The sequence below is a fragment of the Hibiscus syriacus genome, unplaced genomic scaffold (genome assembly GCF_006381635.1).
Source record: "Hibiscus syriacus cultivar Baekdansim isolate YM2019G1 unplaced genomic scaffold, ASM638163v2 tig00112530_pilon, whole genome shotgun sequence".
Taxonomy (NCBI): domain Eukaryota; kingdom Viridiplantae; phylum Streptophyta; class Magnoliopsida; order Malvales; family Malvaceae; genus Hibiscus; species Hibiscus syriacus.
Window position 1 is genome coordinate 1,092,501 of NW_024063358.1, and position 25,951 is coordinate 1,118,451.

The window sequence follows — 25,951 nt, forward strand, 5'->3', positions numbered from 1 at the left end:
CAAGAGACCTTAAAAACGTGGCTCGGATACTAATTGATGAATCAAAATAGAGTAAAAACTCTAATTGATCGAGAAGAAGAAAAAACTCTCTTTTGAATAATCTCACAAAATTGCAAAAGGGAAGAACTCTTAAGAAAGCTTTCAAATGCTTATAATTAAGCTTTGATTGTTGGATGATAAAACTCAAATACAAGTAGGGTATTTATAGGTTACAAGAAACAATCTAAACCACTCATTAAAATAAGCACTAAATAATCTAAACCATTGAAATTAAAACATGAGAAAAATACTTAATTTTCACCTAACTAAATTGATGTAAGCAATGACATCAAAACTAAATTGATGTAAGCAATGACATCAAATTAATTTAAGTGTGAACTTATTTAGGCTAATATTGAATTTTCAACACATGACGTCTTTATCGCCAAAATCGAGCCTTTTCTCCACTCGGAACTCTATACAAGTGATGCTGCATTCTCTCTGTCTGTGTCTGCAACATTCTGGTTGAATGCATACTAGTCTTCAATTCGCTTCAGTTAAACAAAATTAAAATATCTGATCGAATTTGATGTCTTTCAACTCGATTACAACCGAAGTTTGACAATGAAACATTTATAACTTTGTTTCGAATGGGAACGATATGGATTGCCTTAAGCTTCAGCTAAGTAACATACTAACATGTTTATCCGTGTTCTAAGTTTGAGAAATAAATCTGGTGATTCAGAAGAGATTTCTCATCATTATCATCCAAATCAATGCTACGAAATTCGCCCCTTTCATCGCCATTCGTCTTCTTTGAGTCAGATATATGAAATTCAGATTGTTTTCCATTTGAGTCATCATCTTCCTCTTGTTGTTGCATTTCTGATTCAATCAATGCCTGCATTCTTGCTCTCTCCCTGTCCCTCGGATAAGTGCAATAGAGGAATGAATAAATCGTGCAACAGATGGTAAAAGGGATCCCGATTGCAGTGTAAAGTGCCTTTGCGAGTGATGCAGCATTCTTCCGATCCGTCTCGATCTCTATCGAGTCTGATGATCCTTTCGGTATTGGTTTATAACCATAAACATGCTGTGCTAAAATCCCTACTATAGGAGGAGCAAAAGATGCCAGTATAGTCTCGAATGAGCGGTCCAATGCATAGATGCTTGTTCGGGATTTCTCGGGTACAATCTCTGCAAATATTGGACTGTGCACACAATTCATATACCAAATAATGCCAATAAAATGCAGATATACTCTCGTATTTATATGCAATCAAAATTATACAGCTAATGAAAAATGTATCAGATGATGTCTAAGCTAAGCCATAGAACATTACAGCGTTGATCATTCGCATGATAGACTGAATTGCAGATTACGACTACGAAACCTGAGTCACATGCATGCCACATTTAGGCAGTGAACTAGGCTGATCTGATTAAGTTCATCTAAATGAGTTGGGAACCTAAACTAAGTCCTTACATTTTATGCCCAAATACTTTCCAGATTTTGAACAATAATTCGATCTGACTATGTCTGAATATTAGTTAGGGCTATAGTCGATCGAAGTTATCGCCATGTTAATTGATTGAAAAGGAAGAATATGTACTTGTTTGTTGCTGGACCATTCCAGGATATGCAAAATCCCATGACGACGAAAACTAGACCATGCATAAATGCAGTGGAGGGATCATCAGGTAATGCCAGTAGCAAAACCGCAGCAATCGGGATAGCAGAACCCGAGCTTATCTGTGACAGAATGATTCTTCCGGAATTCGGGAGGCGTTTGGCTAGAATATCTCCCATCTTTCCTCCAAAGAGACCACCGAGAGAACCCGAAACCACGAAAAGTGTCATGATAAACGCCGTTGTTTCATGGGAGAAGCCGATTAGTTCGAGCCACATTGGAGCAAATGACAAAGCAGACCATGGGAATGTTCCTGAAACACCTTGAGCAACAAAGATTTGGAATGTCGGGATTCTCACAACCGACTTCGCTTCATCTATCATGTCCTTCACCAGCGAGGAAAAAGACTTATGTCCAACATGTTCTTTCGCTACATTATCGCGGTCCGAGCATCGCGGATCTTTAGCGAAAAGATGGACCAAAAGACCAACTACAACGCTAATTACCCAAACCAGATGGAATGCAAATCGCCAGCCAGGAATCCCCATGATAGTTTTCGAAGCAATAAGGACGGAACAAAAGCCGCCTAGGATCGAGCCGATGTTCGAAGTCAGTTGAAGCCACCCGAAAGCCACACCACGGTTACTATCATCAGTTGAATCAGCAACAAGGGACTGAATGGCCGGTATGACAATGGCAAGTCCAATCCCATTCAAACCTCTTGAAACTGCAACCTAATTAGCCAAAGAAGATGAATACAAAAATAATTACATTTTCATAGATAAAAAACATTAGATCTGCCTAAACATTCATTAAAAGAAACTGATCATTCATATATTCCATAAAACAAACAAAACCGGGAGAGTAAACCACCAAATCATTTAAAACAAAGGGGAAACAAAAAAATGTTACACAAATAACCTGGAGGAAAGTGGTGGAAATGGCGACCAGAAACGTGGCAGCAGCCCAAAGGAAAGCACCGAGTGCAATCACACGAGCGCGGTTGTGGTGCATAGAAAGATAAGCAGCTAATGGATAACAAGCAGATTGAACGATGGATCGGAACAGAGTGAGCGAGCCAAGCCCTGTTGGATCCGTATGCAAAGCGGCGCCAACTTCTTTGTAAACGCCGGGAAGTAACGACTCGTCGGCTCGCTCCATTATCCCCGCCAGGTTCACCAGAACCAGTGTTAAAGTCTCCGACTTCATCGTTGAAGCTCTTTCCTTTAGGAAACAGAGTCAATACTATGTTTTTATTGCCCTTGAGGGAAGAGTGTTGAATGTTGACTTTTGGGTGGCGAAGTTAGTGTGTGCTACGGCATATGAATGAGCGGAAAGGTTTCGAAGAATATAGGTGGGGTCAATCTTGATCGAACACGTGTATTGGTCTGATTGGATAGATCTGGGTCTTGAGTTTTCATTGGTTCTGGTTTTATGACATAACAAAAGAACAAAAAGGTCTGCTGCAAGAAGTTTGGGATATGGTTGGATGTCACCTGTCTGTCTTAGGTTCCGACATAAAAAAATAACGCGATCAATTAATTACTCCGGATTTTATATTGTAGAGATATATTACGAAATACTTTGTAAACTCAATTTATTCAATAATAAGATTTAAACTTTTAATCTAAAATGTCTAAAGTTTAGTCCCACTGCATTAATTGGTAGTTGGTAAATCAACTTTGAGCTCTTAAAGCTTTCATGCTAGATATGCATCTGAGTTTGCAAATGATTAAGATCAAGATGAAGAACTAATATGATCGTCCTGTAGATCATGAAACTAATGAACAAAAACAGTCATTTTGATCCTCGATTCTTCAGTTTAACATCAAACGTTAGACTTTTTTTTTTGGGGAAGAAACCAAGTTGTTGAAGCATTCCAAGTGCAAGAATCAAGTTGGTGATGATGTAGAAGAGACAGCTTGAAGAAGGATCATTCTGCTCCAGTTGTTGCATTTCCGATTCTATGAGTGTTTGCATCTGCGCTCTCTCCCGGTCTCTCGGATACGAGCAATAGAGGAATGAGTAAATCAAGCAACAGACTGCCAATGGAATCGCAAATGCCAAGTACAATGCCTTAGCAAGTGATGCAGCATTCTCTCTATCTGTTTCGATCTCTATAGAGTCCGACGATCCTTTGGGTATCGGTTTATAACCATAAACATGCTGAGCCAAAATCCCAACGATAGGAGGAGCAAAAGATACCGGTATAGACTCAAAAGAGTTGTCCAAGGCATAGATACTTGTTCGGGATTTCTCCGGTAAGATCTCTGCAAATATCGGACTAACAATGTTTGTCTAAATTAATTCGAGCAAAGTATGTCTTAGTCGATCGAGCTAACAATGTCTAAATCAATTCGAGCTAACTAAGTTTGAAACCAATGAGGAAATATAGGATGGACTAAGAATACATGCTTGGTTGGTTGCTGGAGCATTCCATGATATCTATAGTCCCAGGATTAAAAAAACCAGACCATGCATAATCGCAGTGGAGGGATCATCAGGTAATGCCATCATCAATACCACGGCGATCGGGATTGCAGAACTGGCACTTATCTGCGACAGAATAATTCTTCCAGAATTCAGGAAGCATTTCGCTAGGATATCTCCCATCCGTCCTCCAAAGAGACCGCCAAGTGTACCCGAAATCATGAAAAGTGTCATGATCAATGCTGTTGTTTCATGGGAGAAGCCGATTAGTTCGAGCCACATCGGAGAAAATGACAAAGCAGACCCTGCAAACGATCCCGAAACACCTTGAGCGACAATAACTTGGAAATTGGGTTTCTCATAACTGACTTTGCTTCATTCATCATGTCCGTCACCTGCGACGAAAATGACTTATGTCCGACATGTTCTTCCGCTACGTTATCACAAACCGAATATTGTGGATACTTAGCAAAAAGATGGACCAAAACACCAACCACGACGCTAACTATCCAAACGAGATGGAATGCAAATCTCCAACCATGTATCCCCATGATAGTTCTTGGTGCGATAAGGACCACACAAAGGCCGCCAGGATCGAGCCGATATTTCCAGTCAGTTGAAGCCATCCGAATGCCATACCGTCGTTACTATCATCGGTCGAATCGGCAACAAGGGACTGAATGGCCGGTATGACAATTGCAAGGCCAATCCCATTCAAACCTCTTGAAACCCCAACCTAATTAGCCAAATAAGACAATTGCAGCTACATCATCAGGCATAATAGTTCTCCAATTTTAGCTAACCTAAGTTTGCCCCATTCCAAAATCATTACATTTTCATAAAAACCATTAGATCATCTGCCTAAACTTCCATTAAAAACTAATAATCATTCATAGACTACAAAAACGAACGAAACCCAGAAAAGAAAACTCCATTTCAACTAAATCAAAAACACTAGAAAGAACCAAAGGTTAAGTAAATAACCTGTAAGAAAGTGGTGGAAATGGCGACCAGAAATGTTGCGGCAGCCCAAAGGAAAGCACCGAGTGAAATCACATGAGCACGGTTGTGGTGCATAGCAAGATAAGCAGCTAAAGGGTAACAACAGGATTGGACTATGGATCGATACAGAGCGAGGGAGCGAAGCCCTGTCGGATCCGTATGCAAATCGGCGCCGACTTCTTTGTAAACACTAGGCAGTAATGACTCGTCGGCTCGCTCCATTATTCTGGCTAGATTCACCAGAACTAACGTTAGAGTCTCCGATTTCATTGTCGAATGCTAAATTATGACAGAATGAAAGAACTGCTGCAAGATGATTGGGATGTGGGATCTCGCCCGTCTTAGGTTTGGACATCAAAATAATTGTCAGTTTGATCCAAGTCTTTTGAACATCTCAATCCACGTAAAGATCCAAATTTAAATTTTAATAAATATTTGAATAAAAAGGAAATCAATATCTAATTTAATTAATTTTAAAAATAATTAAATTAGAAATAATTAAATTAAAATTTTAAATTAACTAACCTTGAGTCGGTCTAGAAATTAGGGATGCAAACGGGCGGGACGGGTGTGGATACACTTTCCTCCATTCTCATACCCACATAATATTTTCGTATCTACCATCTACCCACCACACACACAAGACGGATAAAATTGAGTTTATACCCTAACATTTGGTTAAATTACAAGTTATGTCCTATAAAATTTATATGGAAGATAATTAGTGGGACAGACGGATGCGGGGCTCATATATACGAAACGAGTAAGGCCTTAAATCCATCATCTATCCACTACCAACAACACATAACTTTTTACATCTATACTCGTCCACTACCCACTAAATTTATATCTATTCTCGCACCAACTGAAATAGATATGGTATGAAATATACAACATTGTAATCGTCAGCCATCCCTACTAGAAACACACATAAATAAAAATAGTACAATTATAATAGTTTGTCATATAGATTATAAGATGTGTATCGAAATTAAAAAAAACAGATAAATACATAAAGAACATCTTATATATGCACATGTCTCGTCCAATCAACGTCATGTTACAATAATATTTTTTTGTTAATATTGTGTTTATAAGTAATATTTGTTTTAAACATTCTCAATTATTTGACAATAAAATTATCATTCAACTATGTTGTAGTCACTGATGTTCGAACCTAAGATCTCTAAGAATAATAATAATTTTTTAATCATTGAGATAATTTGGTTCGTGAATATTACAATAATATTAAATATACATCAAACTTATATTTTTTAAATAATATTAGCTATAACATATTTAATGTCCCTATTTAGATAGATCCAAATATTAATCCAAAATTTTAATCTTTCAAACAAGAAAATCTTGTTTTTATTTTATTTTAAAATATTCTAATAATGGATATTCCAATTTAATTTTAGACAAAGATCTCTTCAGCTTTAGCTATTTGCACCAAAAAAGGGGAAAAAAGTCCAAAGGAGGAGAAAAAATATGAACAAACACAACTGTAAAATCGTTATATCTTTTCCCGGGAAAATTCATCTATTTAACCCAAACAAGCCATAATTTTCTTCCTTGGCAGCCACTGTGACATCTCACGAAAACCATGCCCGCTTCCGGCCCTTCCCCGCGATTTTCTTCTCATCTCTAAACTGTTTTGTGTGTATTCTTCCACAGAAAACCCATGTTTTACCTATTTGTTTGTGTGGAAAATGCACCGTTTTGATCCGTAAGGACGAAAACTGCAGTGTGAGAAGAAAAGTTCAGCGGGAGAAGAAAACTATGGGGGCCATATATGAAAAGAAATCGAAATCGGGCGGTGGTGGGTTATGGGGTTCATTTTTCGGAAGGTGTAGATTTTGGCCAAGAAGAAAGTCTATTTCGTCGCGTCCATTGCCAAAGGAAAACAACAACGGAAACTACGTTAGAACGTCGATCTGGAATTCATGGCAGCGGCGGAGCGGTTCATACCATAGTTCCGATGGAAGTTCGTTCATGAAATCGCCGCAGAACCATTCGAAATTCATCGTCGTCCAACAGCAAAACAAGGTTTATAAACCGGCGCCGGCGCCGGTGGAATCGACCAGAACAATAACAGCGATGACCCAGAGAGTGGTACCCAAAGATGCAGTCAGCATCTCCGGCGAGCTCGAAAGCATGATCGAGGATTATCAAAAGGTAAAAGGCAGAGGCAACCTGGTCCGGGCATCGTCGGGGAATTTCATGATGTACGGCCATTTAGGCAACTTGAGGCAACCGGCCATCGGAGGGAATAAGAAGGAGAAGAAGGAGGTTGAAGAAATCGGTGAACCGGGTTCTCTGTGCAGAGCATTGTCGAAGAGGAGGAGTCCCGAAACGTTGAAATTCTTGGGGGACGAAGAATTTAAGCACGGCAAGTTCGGGGAAGCTCTGAATCTGTACGAAGCGGCCATCGCCATTGAACCCTTCAAAGCTTCGTATCGAACCGATAGAAGTGCAGCTTTAGAAGCTTCGGGCCGGTTTCTTGAAGCTCTTTTTGAGTGCAAAGAAGCCATTCGTCTTGAACCTCGTTATCTTCGTGCTCACCATCGTCTAGCAAGTTTATATATCAGGTAAACAATCGAAGAACAAAAACAAAAAGTTTCAAATTATCGTTTTTTTTTTGTTAATAAATTCGTATCTAAAATACAGATTAGGGGAAGTTGAAAACGCGATGTATCATTTCAAACGAGCGGGCACCGAGGCCGGCAATGGCGACATGGCCAGAGCCAAAATTCTTCAACAACATGTAAACAAATGCACCGAAGCGAAAATGCAACGAAACTGGAAAGCTTTGCTAAAGGAAACAGATGCCGCCATTAAAGCCGGAGCAGATTCAGCTCCACATGTGCGTAAAAAATCCTCCAAACACAAACAAATTTAGTATTTTGATCTGTGATTTTATAATCTAGAGCTTGGGTTTTTTTGTTTCTGTGAAGCTGTATGCATTGAAAGCCGAAGCTTTGATGAAGCTCCATAGACACCAAGAGGCGAATGAAGCGTTGTTAGCAGCGCCGAAATTAAATGACGATGTCTTCATTAAATGCTTTGGCCCTATCTGTAAAGCGATTATTTTGGTCGTTCAAGCTCAGGTGGATATGGCTTTCGGCAGATTCGATGATGCGGTGGCTGCTACCGAGAGAGCAGTTAGGCTAGACTCTAAAAGCAAAGAAACAAGCAGTGCAATGAGCAAAGCTAAAGCACTGGCGACGGCTCAAATGATCGGAGATGAGCATTTCAAGGCATCGAATTTCTACGATGCGTGTATCACATATGGCGAGGGGCTGCGGCATGATCCGCGCAACTCCGTCTTGTTGTTCAGCCGAGCGGTCTGCTACGCCAATCTCGGCCAGATTGAGCTCGCGGTCGGGGACTGCACCCATGCCCTTAGTGTCCGCCCCGGCTATTCAGAAGCTAGACTCAAAAGAGCCGAATGCAATTCCAAGGTCAGACTTCATATTTAACTTGCTTTTCAAGTATGATATGATGCGAAAAATAACATGATTACTATACGATAACTTAATCTACACGTAACAGTTGGGAAGATGGAAGGCTTCATTGGAAGACTATGAGGTACTAAGACAAGAGAATCCAAACAATGAAGAGGTGAAACAAGGCTTGTCCGAGGCTCGAAGGCAACTCAATATACCCGAAACACCGCCGAAAAAAGAAGAGGCAAAACAAGATCTGTTAGAGGCACGAAGACAACTCAAGAAAAAAGAAACATATGAAGAGTTGAAACAAAGCTTGTCGGAGAACCGAAGGCAAGTCAAGAAAAATGGAACACCGAGCTTGCCCAAACCTTATAGGCAACTCAAGAAAAAAGAACCATCGGACAGCGAAGATATGAAATGGGTCTTGTCCGAAGCTCGGAGACTACTCAAGAAAAAAGAAACACAGGATTCCGAAAAGACGAAACAAAACGTGTTCGATGCTCAAAGGCACTCACAAAGATGAACTAAGAAACAACACAAGCCGAATATAAAATAAATAGAAAAAAAAAAAGCAACTCGAAGGGAAACAACAAAGGAAACCAGCGGCCAAGGAATTAAGAAGAGTAGGTTTCGCAATGAAGCATGAAACATTATTTATGATCGGTAAAGGGGGGGGGGAATGTTTTCTTTGTTGAGCGGATTTCAAAGCCAAATTTTGATACTTACAGAATTATATTTGGCATTTTATGTGTGCGTTCATTGGTGAGAATGCCTTTCAACTTGGATTATACCAATTTAATCTACTATTACTTGGATTAATGTAGTATCTCAATTAGGGAAACAAATATAAATTATTCCATTTCTATTAAATAAATCAATTTAATATATATACAAATAAAGAGTCGAGTGAAGCATTTTTTTATATATTTTTTATTTAAAAATAACGATAATTTTTTTCATTCACAATTCTACCTTCAAAAATATATTTCATTTGCATAACAATAAAACCTATGAAAAAAAGGGTGAAGTATACAAATGATCTCCAACGAGAATGACACTTTAGTGAGGGACTCGATTATTAAAAATTACAAAATAATCCTCCGACTATAAAATATTATTTTGTTGAGTCATTCGACCATTAATAGTTACAAAATAGTCACCTCAATATGTTTTAAATTCGTCATTTTCTATTAAAAATTTGATAATAGTCTAAGTTAAACGTTAACCTATTGACTGTAATATGAGAATTATCCTTAGGCTGGACGGAGTGTTTTCTAATCAATATAATAAGTTTTGCTCATTGTTTAGTCTTTCTGTAATACAATTTTATATTTTCTTTAATCGTTTCTTTCTTCTCTTTGCTTCTCTAAGCACTCATCTCTTCCCAGAATATCAAACGACTATCATATCTCAATCATCATATTAACATTCAATTGATACGACAATTATTTTTTCAACAGAAAATGACAAGTTTAGAACATAATTTAATAATCAAATAACTATTTTATAACTTTTAATAGTAGAGGGACTAAACAAAACAACACTCTAGAGTTAGAGAATCATTTTGTAACTTTTAATAGTTGAGTGACTTAATAAAGTAAAACCCTATAGTCGATTGTATACTTTATCCTAAAATATTGATTTTGTTAAACAATAATTAACATTTTCTAAAATAATAAGTGTTATTTATTAAAAGTCGACCTTTTTTAATATTTTTAACTAATACAAGGACTATGAATCCATTTAATATTAAAAGGACCAATTTGAACCAATATCTAATAAAAGAAGTAACTTGAACCAATTAATGATCTCTATAATAGAGACTAAATTATTGCAAACTAAATTAATACATTCTCTACGATAGAGGAACATAACAAATACAAATTTGAAGCTACACTAGTTTTAGATTTTGTATTCTATTGGAATAATTCATTTTATTACTTCAAAAAAAATTATTTGTACTTAGAATTAAATCTAAATAAAAATCTTAATTTTATAATTTAAATTAGTAATTCAAGCCAGTTTGAACGGGTCTAATAGGAGGTTCACCATAATGAGAAAGAAATTGAGCACATAATAGAAAGAAAAAGAAGAGGCACTACAAACTGAGATCATACATTTTATAGTCTTTGACAACATATTAGAAGTCACGAAAGAAGCTAGAATCTGTTAGGCAAATGCATGTGGAAACATACAAATACAAAATTCTCGAATCTGGAGTAGCAAGAAGATCTTACATTCATAAGAATCATTGCAAGCACGCTCCTTTCTATCTCCCCGAAGGAATCCCTGTTATCCGCTGTAGATCCATCTTGCATTTGTCCCTCAGATCTTTTAGTTCAATGTAACTGGCTTGCTGCAACACAAGTTCATTTTGTACCAGTCACATACTGTAAAATCCTTTGGTGACATTGTACATTAGCAATCAAATTTAGTCAGAGGGTAAGTATCATAATCGGAAAAGTACTTTCGTTTAGCGTGGAAAATAAAAATCTAAGCCGAAGAAGAATAGAAGAGACTTACGAGCTGGTTGCTTTCATGAACAAATATATCCTCCATGTTAAGAAAGAGTGATTTCCACTGATTTGTGAGGTCAGATTCTAATTTTGAAGATGCATTAGGATTTCCCTGGTTATGAATGTCACTTTGTTTCCCACCGGAACTTTTCTGGACTAAAATGTTTGCTTCTTTCTGACTTTTCTTCAAGACTGAGAAAATGGGTAAAATATGAAAACACAAAACATGTTACAATTACAACCAAAATAAACCAGAGGAAAGTAGAGCCAAAGGCTATTCGACTCACCAGCTATTCGACCCTTAGTATCCTGATAATGAAGGTCCGACCAAATGTAGGCAGCTGATTATCATTGCAAAAAAAGCATAACCCGTTAAAATACACATTACAAGAAAGGTCTTACATTCCAAAAAAAAAAATCATTCACCATAAATAGAAACTAATAAAAAGCCCTGAAATACCATAGAAAGACATCATGATTCCTTTTGGGTAACAAAATTATTTGTTGATACAGAAATAAAGATGTCAAAATCCTACCACTATAACTAGAAGTTCCAACTAAAAGAAACACCGATGATTTCGAAGATCCAAAACCAAATATAGTGGTATTCGGTAGCAACATCATTAAGAAGCCTGCCGATCAGGATAGATTGATCTGAAATCTGATTCAAATCCAATACATTACTTATGGGCAGGGTTTTAAGTCGCGGTTTCGGTTATTTCGGATTTACCGTGATTGTGGCCGTTGCAGGTAACTCGGACAGTGGCGAAACCACTATATCGCGGCCGAAATCGCGGTCGTTGACCATTTTTTAAAACTCTGCCTATGGGTACACGAGAATTGTATTGAATCAATTTCTTTTAATGAATCAATTTCTTTTAATGAATCAATCCAATCTCAACTTTGAACATGGAATTCAAAGGGAGTTAAATGGGAAATGATCTTCTGAAATCTGAATCATAATGTGTGTGTGTGTTAGAGAGAGAGAGAGAGAGAGAGAGAGATACCTTTCAAGCAAAAAGAACAAGAGCAAGCTTTGAGCATATCAATACTGGCATTCAAATTAGAACCATCATTCTTGAGTTCCGCACACCTCCCCAGCTCGAACGGCCGTAAACTTGATGTTGACTTAGGTAACCTCGACCACTCGATACACCCACCATTACTTGACGCTAGTCTACCAATGCCTAAATACCCAGTCTCATCCCTGCAACTATCATTCAACGTATCCCTTACTTGCCTAACACCGTCACCTTGATCTAACCTATCATCATTATCAGACAAATCAACCCCTTCCCTAACCTCACTAACTTTCTCATTAACCGACACCGAATCCTCTTTTGAGGTATGAATTTCACCACTACAAGTATAAGAGGGATTAGGGTTTGGTTCAAATTGGGATTCATTAGGTTTCTCTCGGATCAAACTTTCTTCACCTACACAAACTTGTTTTGTAAACCGGTTATCTGCTTCTTTAGGATTAAAACCTAAAGCATCAGAAATCGACGAAAACCCTCTTTTAACAGATCGATTTGTAATGTCACCTAGAATTGAACGGACTCTGGGTTCTCCGTCGATCAAATTATCTCCGCTCATTCTGAAATTATACATTTAAAAAAAACAATTCAGCTTAAACTCGATGGACAGCAGAAAAATTAAGGAATCGTAAAAGAATGAATGAAAATTCAAACAAAATGGGGGTTTCGGGGATATTAAGGACTTACCTGATGTGCTGAGAATCGAAAAGGGAACGGAATACGGAAGTGCGAGAAAAATAAAACTAAAAAAATGTGAGGGCTTAAATTCTTTAAGTGAGGGCGGGAAGCATATGCGAAATGGGATATGACCCGGGATTTTGAAATGTGATTTTGGGTTGGGTAAAGTACAAATTTAGTACCTAACTATCACTTTTTTCTGTTTTAGTACCTATACTTTTAAGTTTTTCAACATCATACCTAAAGTTTACTTTTCGTTTCGTTTTAGTATCATGCCGTTAAAATTTAGGTACTAAAATGAAACAAAAAATTAAAAGTGAGATACTAAAATAAAATAAAAAGTTAATTACTAAGATGAAACAAAAAGTAAACTTTAGGTAAGGTTTTGAAAAAATTGAAAGTTTGGGAACTAAAACAGAATAAAAGTAATAGTTTAGATACTAAACATGTAGTTTACCCTTTTTGGTTTAAGGAGCCCGGGTGGTCAAATCTTGAAATTTAAGCTTCAATCTTTAGATCCGTTTTATATTTATGTTTAGAATTCAAACTACTCTTAACTTTAAAATTCTTAGATTTCCATCCTTATTTTACTTCATTGTCAAAAATGTTATTTTTCAGTATTTTTCTTCTAACCTCTTAATATATTGATGAACTCATTTCATTGTCTTATACCACTTCATCAGTCTATACTCCCCCCCGAATCTCTTTAAAATTTGTAAACCTTCAACCACAAAGAAAAATGATTATGATTAACAATCTTCATCGTTCAATCATCATCAAATCATGATATACTTATCAATTAAATATATATTAAATTCGCATTCAAACGTTAAAAATATGAGTGAATTAAAAATTTTAAGGTGTAACAATTATCGATGAAAGCGGCTGACGTTGACTAATGAAGGCAATCAACACTTTTGACGACGGTAATAAGTGACAGATAATGAAGTGAATTTTGATTTGAGTCAAAGGTTAAATTGATATTTTATATAAAGTTAAGATTAAATTAGTATTTTATGTAAAGTTTAAGGTCAAAATAGTATTATATAAAAAATTCAAAGGTCAAGTTAAAAGTTAACCATTTTTACTAATCACTTCAACAAAGTAGTTGGAGTTAACTGTCCAATGACTAAAATAAGACGAACTGAAAATAAAAGCGATAAAACCAAATATTTTAAAAACTAATAGATCAAAATCGAATATACTTAAAATGTAAGGGACTAGTAGTATTGTTTACCCTATTCTTGTTGTATTTTATTACGTTTTGTAATTTCAATCGGGTTTTTTTTTTATTTATACAGGATGAGTACAAAGGTATTTATTCCTATATAACTCTTCACTATTCAACACTAATACTCATATCTCATAATATTTTTTATATTCGAATCCTATATGAATAATAATTACTTATAAAAATATAAAATATAGTAGCAACTTCCAAGCACAGATGCCATACCTTGACTAAACAAAGCCATCGACCCTTGGGCCACTACATGCCAAAATTGCATTCAACGATCAACACAACAAAAACGTGTTTAATTCTGCTAGATAAATACACCCGGGGGTGTCTGTAGTGTTTCAGCTCCAACTTCTTCGGTAAGAGCTAATTTTCTCACTCATTTCTTCCTCAAGCAATCATCACCGAGGCCGCGTAATCCTGCAAATTCGATACAAATCGAGTGAGGAATTGTTAGCCTCCAGAAGTTTTGCAACATTCACATGGCGATTTCCATGGAAGTCAGTCTGAATCCCAGCAGATTGGTTTCGACGAACACAAAGTTAGGGTTCCGGCGAATGAAGGTCCAGGCCGTGTCGTGTGGGGTTGATGGTTTCGCCGCCGCTGAAAGGGGGAAAAGCAGTTTTTATAAAGTTCTTTCTCTTGATTCGGAGAATGTGGGCTTAGCTGAAATAAAGAAGGCTTATAGAAGGATGGTTCTTCAATATCATCCCGATGTTTGCTCTCCTTCGAGTAAAGAAGAATCGACCCAACGGTTTCTAGAGCTTCAAACAGCTTACGGAACACTTTCGGATCCGATTTCTCGTCAAATTTATGATTACGAACTGAGTTTGGTTAATTCAATTGGTTTTGGATTTGGGAATTATACGATGAATGAAAGGAGGAGATCAAATGTTCGGAGGGATGTAAAAAAACGATCGAATGTTACTAGAATGCAGAGAATGAAAAATAGGTAAAAGGTAGAAAACTTATGATTTGTATCGATTCTTTCGTGGAAATATAACTTCTTTTATGTTCAAGAAATTTCTTGCATCAGTTTCAATCAAAATCACAATAATCAGCATTATTAACCGAGTAAAACCGGATATTGAATTCGAATAATGAATATTAGATCTCCAATTCTATTGCGAAAGTCGAAAATTATTTGAATTTATCACAATATCTAAATCCACAATATATATATATATATATATATATATATATATATATATATAATATTTGTAAATGTCCAAGTTCGAACCATTCACTACCATTCCAACATCTCTGAATTCAGATTAACTTGATCGCTTGAGTTCCAGACCAGAAGCAAATGTATGATGGAAAAAGCTTTAGCAACAGCAACAAACATTCCTTTCCAAAATGCATCAGAAGATTTTTTTTATAGAATTGACAAATGTAGCACCTATTTTTGCAGATCTCCGTTGATATCCAAGTGGCAGTAAACATGACTATTAATTCCACAATCTCTGATGCTGCCATAATTGAATCAACTAGGAACAAAGTGAGAGAGAAAAAAGGTATAATGCTGCCTCAAAGTCAATCGATCTACCTGCCATCTTTACTGATTAAAACCTGCCCAATTTCAGTAATTAATCAGATCCGAAATAATAGTTAAAAAGAGGTTTTGGAAGCCAAAAAAATGGAATATATAAATGCACGCACAGAACCGTTGTTGCTTGTTCTTTGTAGACCGATAATCTACTGAATTTAATATGTTCTTTTTAGACTGATAATCTTCAGTTAACTCCATGTCTCTTGGATTGTTACAGGAGCTTTTGTTTTATGGCTTGGCTATGGAGTCGACAAAGAATTCTCCCCCAACTTTTCTTCAGAGTTCACATGTGTATCTCATGTATCATATTCATAAAAGTAACTACACCCGTCTTATATTACCAACTTATAATAACATCTAATTGCTACAACTTTTTGCAGTCTTTACTGTTAATACAGAGGGCACTAACATTTCCCTATTGATTGCATCAAGTGCAATCAGACTAATACTATGAATAATTCGGATCTTGAGAATCATTTGGCAATAAGAAGCCTCCCATACAATACAAGCCCTCCCAACTCACTCCTTCCAACCTTCAAAACTATATTATTAATTCAAGGGTAAATGATCCATTAGAAACCTTAGAACAGCCATGTTGGTTTATATGCACTATCCCCAATAACAACACAAATTTACCATCACAACTTACAGAAAGAAGGTTGTGCCCAGTGCACAGGCTCACACTATAAACAGGATCCAGGGAAGGCACTGATATATAAGTGTTCCCCGTTTTACACAGAGAGGTTGCTTTCAGGGTTCAAACTGCCAACAAATGGATAACAAGTAAACATTTGATCATGTGCTGGGATGTGAGGGGAAAATCGTGTCTCAAATGACAGTATCTAAGAAACTAGGCAGTCGTGTATTGTTATGAACCATCCTAGAAGGCAATGGATGTATAAAAAGTTTCAACACAACATTATGCAAGAGTATGACAGTACCTCGTATAATAGGCATAACAACTACGTCGATATATCATTTAATCTCATTGGTATATAATATAAACTCTAGATGAAAGTTTTCAGTCATATTCAGGGAGTCAAGAATCTCAGACCGCTTAAGAGGATAAGGAAGAAGATAGAAAAGGAAAATAAATGCTGCTTTTATAAATCACTTCTTAGTAGGTTGCCAGTTATTTGGATGTTAAAATAGTTCAGAGGTATTATACTCATTGCGGAAGTCAATATCTTACACGGACTCCTTTGCAAGAAAATGCATATTCCCAAAGCACAATGATTTACGGATCAACCATCAAATACAATATAAAATTGGTCCTGTCACATGATGCATTAGAAGCATGTTTCATAAAAAAAAATCATAAAAACCAGTTCAATTCATTTGATAACCATAATATATTTTGTTTGCATCCTACAAACCATTGATTTCGAAGTCCCTTGTGAACAAACACCTGATCCATTATGGTAGCATCATATAACAAAACAAAGCAAATGAATGAATAAATAAAGGACAATTTGAAAACAGATTGCATCCATTATGAACACAATGTATTTCAAGTAATATGGTTATTCAGATAATATATAGGAACGTGATCTTAAATGAACAAAAATTGAGACAATATAAGAAAATAATAATAGTTATTAGTAAGTGAAAGAATACCTCATACCCTTGTACAAGATGCGTCAAAATCATCGGGAGCAACATGTACAATCCAATTACTCAATGTCCTCTTAATCTCTGAGTGATTGACATATGCCAACTCATACATACTACACAAATTGATCACTAAAGTCTCATTTAATGCTATGGTAGGAATTCTTTCTAGTGCTTTCTCCAATACCTTAATTGAATCAGATAGATCTCTCAAATACATCAGACACAGTGCCTTATTATTAAGCGCAACAACATCCGTATGATCCCTTTCAATACACTCCTCATATTCCCTCACAGCTGAAACATAATCTTTGCCCACCAAATAAACCAAGGCCTTGTTTCTATTCACAAGATTCCTAAATTGAACTTCACTCAGAAAATACTCATCACTCTTTCTTTCATTTAACATAGTCTCCACACTGTTAAACGACCCTTTTGCCCCTTCAATATCCCCAATCTGCATCTGAATATACCCTAATTTAGAAACTAAAACCGGATCTAAGTAATCACGATTAATCAAATCCTTGATCAAATCCAAACTCAAACTGAATTCCTTATCCCCCAAGTGATGCCCAATCAAACAATTCAAAACAGAGTTTTCCCTTCTTTTCCAAATTCTGACAGAATCATGTAGGTCATGACTTTCTTTCTCTTTAATTTTCTCACGAATAAACTTAAGCAAAAGATAACAGCGATCTAACCCTTCTTGCCGATTCCCAAGCTTGATCGGAAGCTGAGCGTGGATGAACCGAAGAGAGAAGGGTATCATCGAACCAGACCGGTTGGGGTAAAGTCGAGGGTAGGTTTCGTACTTATAATAGCTGCTGTTGAAGTCGTCGAGGGTGTCGATTTCGTTCGAAGCCTCGGAAAAACGGCGTAGCTTTGAGAAGGCGAGGACGTTGTAGGAAAGGTAAATGAGGTGGTCGTGGGGGCTGGTTAGGAGATTGAGGGAACGGGCTCGGGAAACTTTGTCGAGGATGGACCGCCAGGAGCCGCGAGTGGCGAGGTCTTCGAGAGAGGCGAGCTCGTGGGCTAGGTCGTTGAGAGATCCTAATTGGTTCGTCGGAGGGTCCGGGGTTGGGGAAGGTTCTTCCATTGTGACCACGACGGTGGGTTGAGAATGTGCGACGAAAGTTCCACCTTGGCTTCAGCTTTCGCATTTTGTCTCTATTTTTCCCAAGTTTTTTGGGGCAAACTACATTAATAGTCCCTTAACTTTTCTTATGTCTAGTTTGGTCATTTAAATATAAAAGTTTCAATTAAGACATTAAACTTTTTAAATATTATTTGATTAGTACATTGTTCAATCATTAACTACGTGATAATATCGACACTAAAATATTTATATTTTTCTATATTTTTGTTCTCATTGATTTCGTATGTTGATAAAAATCTATCCAAAATTGTAATCTTTTAATGCTTTAATCTTCATTAATAATTGTTTCATGAAGGTCAATTTTGAGATATGTTATTTATATTCTCGAAAGAATTTTCTCACCAGAATAAACACTTAAGTTTTTAAATTTATCGAAGTTTATAAACCTTCAAAATAATATATTTATTATATATAGTCTTCTGAATTTTAATTAGGCTTTGGAAAAAAAGTAAACCAATGAAGAATAACAAGAATAATTTATTATAATTTAACCTGATAAAAATATGTCAAAAATAGTTGAAAATGAGAAGATAATTTCAAAATTTAATAAAAAAGACGAAAAGTAAAACATATCAGATCATATAAAAATAAATAAAATTTATCTTGGCTTTTACATCACATTAAAAATTTCATATCATCCTATTATTTCAAATTATTAAATAATTAATATTATAAGTCAAATAGTTTATAATTTTATGATTAAAATGAAACAACATCTAAAAATTATTTTTTAAAAAGAGGGACTCGTTAAAAATCCTTTTCTAGGTTTTACGAGGGGAAAAAAGTGTCCAAATGAGGTATATTACTCAGAAACAATGTCATTAATCAATAATCTCGAGATAAATTAAGTCAAATAAAAGCACACTCTTAAAAGGAAGGGCCCAATAATCTAACTTATGCGCAACCTTGTTACAATTACGAGGGGCAAATACAACATTGAACAAAACATTGCAATCTGGCTAATATATCACGAGCTTCCTTCAAATAATAACCCAGGGTGGACAAACCATTCATATCACTACGCAGCTTGTTAATCACCATAGCGAAGTCCGGCTCGAAAATCACTCGGTGCCATTGGTTTTCACGAGCAAAATTCAGTCCGACAACAAATGCATGAATCTCCGCGAGTCCAGCTTCGATAGAATTTGGAGACGAGAAAGCCATCCCACCCAAAAGCAACCCTGGAGTCTCGAGCAATTAAACCAATAGCGATCAATAGTCTTTGGGGATCAAAAGTGCCGTCCACACTCACCTTGACAACGCCTGGTTCTGGGGGGACTCTACCGTTCATCTTCGACGCGAATAGGAAGCCGTGAGACGTTGTATGGGGGAAAAATAGTCACCTGTAATGGTAACTAGTTTAGAGTCACCCCAAGCATCATTACAATGGAAGTAAGTGCTCATCATTACAATGCCTTTTATTTTGGATGCTTATAATTTGGATAGTTATGGTTGGATATAAACTGATTTTGAATGCAGCGTCTTCCGTTTATGCTTAAACTGATTTTGTGTGATTGTTTGCTTTGCTCAACTTTGTGTGGATATGGACTTTTTGAGTGCGTTTTTAGTGGATTATGGCTATCTTTAGCTTATTAGTCATTAAATAAAGAACTGAAATGGCTAAAAAGAAGAAAGTGAAAGGTTAGTATTGTGCTCAATGTTGAATGGAAGACAGGTCAAATTAATAGTCTCTTGCATTTTTGCTAAATTAAATTCTTTAAAGATTTGGTGTGATTGTTTTGTTTGTTCACCTAACCTTTATGATTGTGCATCTGTGCTTCTGGCTAATTCGAGGTATTTTAGCTTATTAGTAATTGAATAGACGCTTAACCGGCTGAAAAAGAAGTAAAAAAGTGAGTATTCTGCTCCATTTTAAGGGTTAACTCTAGATGCAATGGGTAAAAATCCTTTAGTCAATGTTTTGGGATTTCTTTCCTAAAGATGAACAAAGATGTATGATATAACGTGTATTTCGGCATCAATTGATCAACGGGGCTACCGGACTATGGGGATGGCTCTAACAAACATGATTGATCAATCCTAGATTTCCTTTGCTCATTTTCTTCTTGGTGTCTTGATATCTAATCTCTCTTTAATTCTCCAGACAATAATGATCTAGGAACCGCTTGTGGGAAGTACTTCCGTGTATCCTGCTTGAGTATTGTCGATCCAGGTAACACCATTTTTAAATTCTGATAATTCCTTGTCTCTAAAATTTGATTTCTGCAGATTACAAATTTTCTTTAATCGATCCAATCCTGCAGGTGATTCTGACATCATCAAGTCTCTACCAGGTGACCGCTAAGTCGATGATGGTTCAGTTCTCTAGTTTCCGACTCCACTATGTTGTTTCTCTTTTCCCCCAACCCCTTTTGTTTAAGAATATTTGGTATCTTCTTTATGCCAAGTTGTGGATGTTGCTAAATTTTGTAGCTTGAATACCAATTTTTGGTTAATGAAGATTCTGGATTTTCATTAGTGTTGCTTGTTTAGCTGCAAGTTTACCGGTTAGGTTTTGAACTTTTCATTTGCAAATACAGTTATTACATTCTAACTGGAATCAAATCCAGTTTTGCTTAAATGGTGGCAATTCGATAAGGAAACCCAGTTTTGCAAATACAGTTAAGCAAAACTGGGTTTATTTCTACACACAAGAGAAAGTAAGTCCCAAAACTAAAATTGGCGGATCAAAAACCAGCAGGGGACCCTCCTTTTCTTGGGTCACTGACCGCCACAAGTTCTCCAATGCTTCCATTTCCAGTGTCCAAATTGTGAACTATAAATTGGCTAATCGTCCCACCAGCTAGTCCTTTTAAAATAGAGAAAATCGCCTCAGTGACCAAAAAAAAGTTATAATATACGATTTTAACCAATTTTTTTTGGATTTGTCAAAATGACCAACAAAATCGCAACGCGAAATAAAAATCGCAACGCGATCCCCAGAATCGCAAATCAGTTTCCAAAATCGCAACGCGATTCTTGAAAATCGCAATGCGATAGTACAAATTCGCATTGCGATTTTCCATAATCGCAACGCGAATATGAAAATCGCAACGCGAACACATAAATCGCAACGCGTATCCGTAAATCGCAACGTGTATCCGTATATCGCAACGCGTATCCGTAAATCGCAATGCGTATCCGTATATCGCAACGCGTATCCGTAAATCGCAACGATAATACATAAAATCGCAACGCGTATCCGTAAATCGCAACGCGATATTTAAAGCGCCATTATAATCGCTACGCGTATTTTATTTTCAAATTACAAAAAGAATATTAAGACAAAATCCCGTAATCGCAACTCATAACCTAAAACCTAAAATCACAACTCAGTCCCATCTCCATCTCTCACTCTCTACGGCGAAGAAATCCGTCCCCATCTCCGAAGATTTCCGTCCCCATCTCCGGCGAAATCCCTCACAACCATTCACGGTCAGAAATCCCTCACAATATTCAGAAATGGAAAATCAACCTCCGAGGGTTAGTTTTTTTAATTATTTTTATTTTGAAATGTTTGCATTATTGTAGGTTTTTCATATTGAAACTGATGATAAGTTTACTGGTCATTTCAATAATAGATTAACCATTTCACTTAGATTTCATTTCGCGTTACGATTCTGTCGTTGCGATTTTCATTTCGCGTTGCTATTCTCTCGTTGCGATTTTCAAGTTAGTATTTGTCTTTGTCTTTGTTCTGTCTTTTGGTTGAAGTAATGCAATCCATTCAAGTTTCAATTTGCAGAAGAGTCGCAACGAGATAAATGAAAATCGCAACGAGAGAATGACTGTCGCAACGAGAGAAATGAAAATTGCAACGCGAAATGAAAATCGCAACGAGAGAATCGCAACGCGAAACCAAAATCGCATTGCGATTTTCATTTCGCGTTGCGATTCTCTCGTTGCGATTTTCATTTCTCGTTGCGATTTTCATTTCTCTCGTTGCGACAATCATTCTCTCGTTGCGATTTTCATTTCAACCAAAAGACAAAACAGTGTTGCAAATTTTAGTTTCAAGAATAAACTACTACTTTTTATGTTTATTGTTTTTGGTATATCTTCACAGTGTAGTTTTTGGTATATCTAACTTGGTATGTTTATTGTTTTTGTAGAAATTTTTTTCGGCTCAATTGACCTTGAGAAATAAAGTCAGCCTGGCCACTACAATTGCAAAGAAGCTTTCACCTGCTCAAAGACAATTGTTTGAGGAAACCTGCTTCGGGCCATGGCTGAGAGTACAGCATCCGGGTGGAGATGCTAATTTGACCCATTTGTGGCTTCAGACCATGACATCAAATCTACCCGACAGTATACAACGTGGTGAGGAAGAGATATGGTTTCATTTTCCACCAGCGTATACTTGTTTTGGGCGGAAGGAGTTCTGCTTAATCACTGGTCTACGATTCGGACACGATGATGTAGGCCGGTACACTCGTCATATCGCCCGCCCATCATGGTTATCCCGGGTTTTTCCGGATGAGTCAATGGAGAAGCCGAACCTACATGTCGACGACCTGAAGAAATTGTTTAATAAGAAAGCTGGTTTCACTCGGATGGATGACGTCGATGTTGTCCGAGTATGCCTTCTACTACTTGTGTATGCCGGCTTTTTAGGCAGAGAGGCCAGACAACCTATTCATCGGGAGCTAATAATATTGGTAGAGGACCTGAATGCATGGAATCTGTTTCCGTGGGGTTCGTATATATGGAAAGCTACCTGGACTAAGTTGTCGTCTGCCTTTGATGACCGCAAAAGTTTGCGGGGCGATGGGTCCAAATACACTTTGTCAGGCTTTGTTTGGGCCTTTAAGGTAAGAATTTCTATATAATGTTTCTAAAATTATAATTAATTATTTAACAATTACTAATTTTGTTATTATATTGTTTGTAGATTTGGATATTCGAGGCTTTCCCCAGCATGCGTACATATGCAATAAAAACGTCAAATGATATTCCCAGGGCTATTTCCTGGAAGAGGAAAACTCTGTTGGATTGGGAAGACTTAATACCATATGCCACAATAAATAATGTAAGTTAACACAAATACTTTCATATAATATATAAACAAGTTATTAATAGTAGACGTTTAACTTTGTTTGAGTTTTTATATTTTAGGAGGCCAACATTCCATTAATAAGACTGACACCCACGGAGGAAGAGCTTGCCACTGATTGGTGGCAAGCTAGTCAGAATTTTTTTGATGGCACGGATGATGAGCAGCATCCACTTCCTCCAATTCGAGAGCCATCACCTCACCTAGAGCCATCACCCGATCGACCCGACTATACACCTCTAGAACGAGAGCCATCACCTATCCCGTCACATCATCGAGCCTCTTCTCCACCATCACCTCATGATAGGCGACCGACAAAGATGCCACGACTCCTATCTCCCTGTTCTCCACCTCCACCTCAACGGGATGAGTCAAGGGAGTTACGTGATGAGGTCAATGCCTTGCGTGAGGAGATCGGTACTCTACGCGATAACGATGGTGCATGGCGTGTGGAGGTGTCAACTTTACGTGGTGAGGTTGCCGCTCTACGTGAGATGATAGTATCGTTGCAGAATGAGGTTCATACTCTACGCAACGAGGTAAGTTTAAGATTTTCCATATTTAACTTAATGATAAATTTACTCGTAATTTCACTTAGATTAGCCATTTCACTTAGATTGCTTAGTAAATTTATTCGGTTGCTGCCAATTCTGCTAAACTGTGTATTCTTTAACACTGTGAAATAGTATTTGTCTTTGTTTTGTCTTTTGGTTGAAAATAAATTTGTTCGGTTGCTGCCAATTCTGCTAAACTGTGTATTCTTTAACACTGTGAAATAGTATTTGTCTTTGTTTTGTCTTTGGTTGAAAGTAAATTTGTTCGGTTGCTGCCAATTCTGCTAAACTGTGTATTCTTTAACACTGTGAAATAGTATTTGTCTTTGTTTTGTCTTTTGGTTGAAAGTAAATTTGTTCGGTTGCTGCCAATTCTGCTAAACTGTGTATTCTTTAACACTGTGAAATAGTATTTGTCTTTGTTTTGTCTTTTGGTTGAAAGTAAATTTGTTCGGTTGCTGCCAATTCTGCTAAACTGTGTATTCTTTAACACTGTGAAATAGTATTTGTCTTTGTTTTGTCTTTTGGTTGAAAGTAAATTTATCCATTCAAGTTTCAATTTGCAGAAGAAGAAATAGTTTACTTTCGCAACACGAAACTTAAAATCGCAACGCGAAACCAAAATCGCAACGCGAAATGAAAATCGCAACGACATAATCGCAACGCGAAACCAAAATCGCAACGACAAGATCGCAACGCGAAACCAAAATCGCATTGCGATTTTCATTTCGCGTTGCGATTATTTCGTTGCGATTTTCATTTCGCATTGCGATTCTGTCGTTGCGATTTTCATTTCGCGTTGCGATTTTGGTTTCGCGTTGCGATTTTAAGTTTCGTGTTGCGAAAGTAAACTATTTCTTCTTCTGCAAATTGAAACTTGAATGGATTGCATTACTTCAACCAATAGACAAAACAAAGACAAATACTAACTTCAGGGTATTAGTTTGAAACATATTTTTCTTTGTTATCTGATGCATTTTGTGAACTATGATAGAATAATGACTTGGGTGAATACAATGCAAGTTTGAAACATATTTGTCTTTGTTTTCACTGTTTAAATATCATGTCTGTTTATTTACTGATTTTTGTATTTAATTATTTAGCGGCCCGATAGAGTGGATGCTTTACGTCGGGTTATGCTTGCACGACGGAGTTCACGCATCAGACAGCGTGCACGTGCTATTAAGTCTCCGTACACCCCAATAGTGCGAAGACACCGCAAGAAGAAGCCCGACTCGCCTGTCATCCCTCAAGAGTCCACTCCTATCGTTGAAGAGGCCCCCCTTATCATTCCTCGAGAGTCCCCTCCCACCGTTCAAGAGGCCACTGTCATCATTGAAGAGGTCCCTCCCACCATTCAAGAGCCCGATTCACATGGCGTCATATGTAGGCTTCTTGAGAAACCCTCTGACGTGCCGGACATGATGGATTCAAGTTGGCTCTCGTATGAGTTACCGGCCAGTACCATACCGGTATCTGAAGAGGAGAGGGAACAACTACCGGACACAATTTTGGATAACACCCTTTGGGCTAAGACCGCAGTTGATTTTTATCTACATGAGCGGAGCAAGGGGTGTTTCACTGACATATGCAAGCTCACCGATGATATCTATTTGTTGCTTGAACGGTCTTGGTGGGGCGTATTATTAGGGGTCGAAGACAATGGCTATTTCGATGGGGGGTAAGTCTTATATTTTTCTTATATTTCAATTTGATTAATTTTTTTTTTTTTATGTAAGTCACTAATATATGTCTTTTTTTGTAAAACAGCATATCGATGCGTGGGTGACACGTCTTCTAATAATAAGAAAACTTAAGAAAAATAAAAATATACGATATACAATTATGCCGACGTCTTTTCACGCCGTTCACTTGAAGAATGCACGAGATGAATCATTTGATTTGGGCAATGGACAAGCTAAACTTTATCCTGCATGGTGGGAGGTCGATAAGGTTAGTATTTATTTTAGATTGAGTTTAAAGGTTTTATGAAATAAGTGCGCAAATGAATGAATTATTACTTATCATTGCAGGTGTTTATCCTTGTTTTGGAACGTAAACAT

The 25,951-nt window shown here is 37.0% G+C and overlaps 5 protein-coding genes, 1 long non-coding RNA gene and 1 pseudogene across 7 annotated transcripts; 3 read left to right on the forward strand and 4 right to left on the reverse strand.

Annotated features, from left to right (window-relative positions):
- Nucleotides 1-598: 598 nt before the first annotated feature.
- On the reverse strand, nt 599-2,879 carry LOC120181638. The gene is made up of 3 exons (XM_039186725.1): nt 2,532-2,879; nt 1,593-2,344; nt 599-1,190 (listed from the first exon to the last, which is right to left on the reverse strand). The coding sequence occupies exons 1-3, from the start codon at nt 2,817-2,819 to the stop codon at nt 683-685; spliced, it is 1,548 nt and encodes a 515-aa protein (XP_039042656.1). The 5' UTR covers nt 2,820-2,879; the 3' UTR covers nt 599-682.
- Nucleotides 2,880-3,407: 528 nt separating this feature from the next.
- On the reverse strand, nt 3,408-5,328 carry LOC120181762 (annotated as a pseudogene).
- Nucleotides 5,329-6,560: 1,232 nt separating this feature from the next.
- Nucleotides 6,561-9,190, forward strand: LOC120181637 (inactive TPR repeat-containing thioredoxin TTL3-like). Its single transcript, XM_039186724.1, has 5 exons — nt 6,561-6,929; nt 7,029-7,633; nt 7,713-7,908; nt 8,000-8,506; nt 8,598-9,190. Exons 1-5 carry the CDS (start codon nt 6,825-6,827, stop codon nt 9,015-9,017), a joined length of 1,833 nt encoding a protein of 610 aa, XP_039042655.1. The 5' UTR covers nt 6,561-6,824; the 3' UTR covers nt 9,018-9,190.
- A 1,374-nt stretch (nt 9,191-10,564) lies between these two features.
- On the reverse strand, nt 10,565-12,841 carry LOC120181641. The gene is made up of 5 exons (XM_039186730.1): nt 12,735-12,841; nt 12,018-12,607; nt 11,298-11,351; nt 11,018-11,202; nt 10,565-10,850 (listed from the first exon to the last, which is right to left on the reverse strand). Exons 2-5 carry the CDS (start codon nt 12,604-12,606, stop codon nt 10,764-10,766), a joined length of 915 nt encoding a protein of 304 aa, XP_039042661.1. The 5' UTR covers nt 12,607; nt 12,735-12,841; the 3' UTR covers nt 10,565-10,763.
- A 1,603-nt stretch (nt 12,842-14,444) lies between these two features.
- On the forward strand, nt 14,445-14,918 carry LOC120181763 (chaperone protein dnaJ 20, chloroplastic-like). The gene has a single exon (XM_039186830.1). It carries the CDS (start codon nt 14,445-14,447, stop codon nt 14,916-14,918), a length of 474 nt encoding a protein of 157 aa, XP_039042761.1.
- Nucleotides 14,919-15,189: 271 nt separating this feature from the next.
- LOC120181640 (trafficking protein particle complex subunit 12-like) lies at nt 15,190-18,285 on the reverse strand. Of its 2 annotated transcripts, none has more exons than XM_039186728.1 (2): nt 17,139-18,285; nt 15,190-15,534 (listed from the first exon to the last, which is right to left on the reverse strand). In XM_039186728.1, exons 1-2 carry the CDS (start codon nt 18,219-18,221, stop codon nt 15,508-15,510), a joined length of 1,110 nt encoding a protein of 369 aa, XP_039042659.1. In that variant the 5' UTR covers nt 18,222-18,285; the 3' UTR covers nt 15,190-15,507. The 2 variants fall into 2 exon arrangements, with proteins under 2 accessions (XP_039042659.1, XP_039042660.1); XM_039186729.1 differs by having other exon boundaries at nt 17,132-18,284.
- A 1,372-nt stretch (nt 18,286-19,657) lies between these two features.
- On the forward strand, nt 19,658-20,759 carry LOC120181642. The gene is made up of 3 exons (XR_005521773.1): nt 19,658-19,673; nt 20,386-20,454; nt 20,546-20,759. It is a non-coding gene; the product is annotated as an uncharacterized LOC120181642 (long non-coding RNA).
- Nucleotides 20,760-25,951: the final 5,192 nt, after the last annotated feature.

Excerpts from the sequence above, each read along its gene's own strand:
- LOC120181763 (XM_039186830.1), top strand. The coding sequence starts at position 14,445 with ATGGCGATTTCCATGGAAGTCAGTCTGAATCCCAGCAGATTGGTTTCG.
- LOC120181637 (XM_039186724.1), top strand. The coding sequence starts at position 6,825 with ATGGGGGCCATATATGAAAAGAAATCGAAATCGGGCGGTGGTGGGTTA. Across the intron at positions 6,930-7,028 it reads GAAGAAAGTCTATTTCGTCG|AGTTCGTTCATGAAATCGCC; the intron begins CGTCCATTGCCA and ends AGTTCCGATGGA. Across the intron at positions 7,909-7,999 it reads GAGCAGATTCAGCTCCACAT|CTGTATGCATTGAAAGCCGA; the intron begins GTGCGTAAAAAA and ends GTTTCTGTGAAG.
- LOC120181638 (XM_039186725.1), bottom strand. The coding sequence starts at position 2,819 with ATGAAGTCGGAGACTTTAACACTGGTTCTGGTGAACCTGGCGGGGATA. Across the intron at positions 2,345-2,531 it reads TTTCCACCACTTTCCTCCAG|GTTGCAGTTTCAAGAGGTTT; the intron begins GTTATTTGTGTA and ends TTGGCTAATTAG. Across the intron at positions 1,191-1,592 it reads AATGGTCCAGCAACAAACAA|TCCAATATTTGCAGAGATTG; the intron begins GTACATATTCTT and ends TTGTGTGCACAG.
- LOC120181640 (XM_039186728.1), bottom strand. The coding sequence starts at position 18,221 with ATGGAAGAACCTTCCCCAACCCCGGACCCTCCGACGAACCAATTAGGA. Across the intron at positions 15,535-17,138 it reads TTGACGCATCTTGTACAAGG|GTTTTAATCAGTAAAGATGG; the intron begins GTATGAGGTATT and ends GAAATTGGGCAG.
- LOC120181641 (XM_039186730.1), bottom strand. The coding sequence starts at position 12,606 with ATGAGCGGAGATAATTTGATCGACGGAGAACCCAGAGTCCGTTCAATT. Across the intron at positions 11,352-12,017 it reads TTGTTCTTTTTGCTTGAAAG|CTGCCTACATTTGGTCGGAC; the intron begins GTATCTCTCTCT and ends AATGATAATCAG. Across the intron at positions 10,851-11,017 it reads TTCATGAAAGCAACCAGCTC|CAAGCCAGTTACATTGAACT; the intron begins GTAAGTCTCTTC and ends CTTGTGTTGCAG.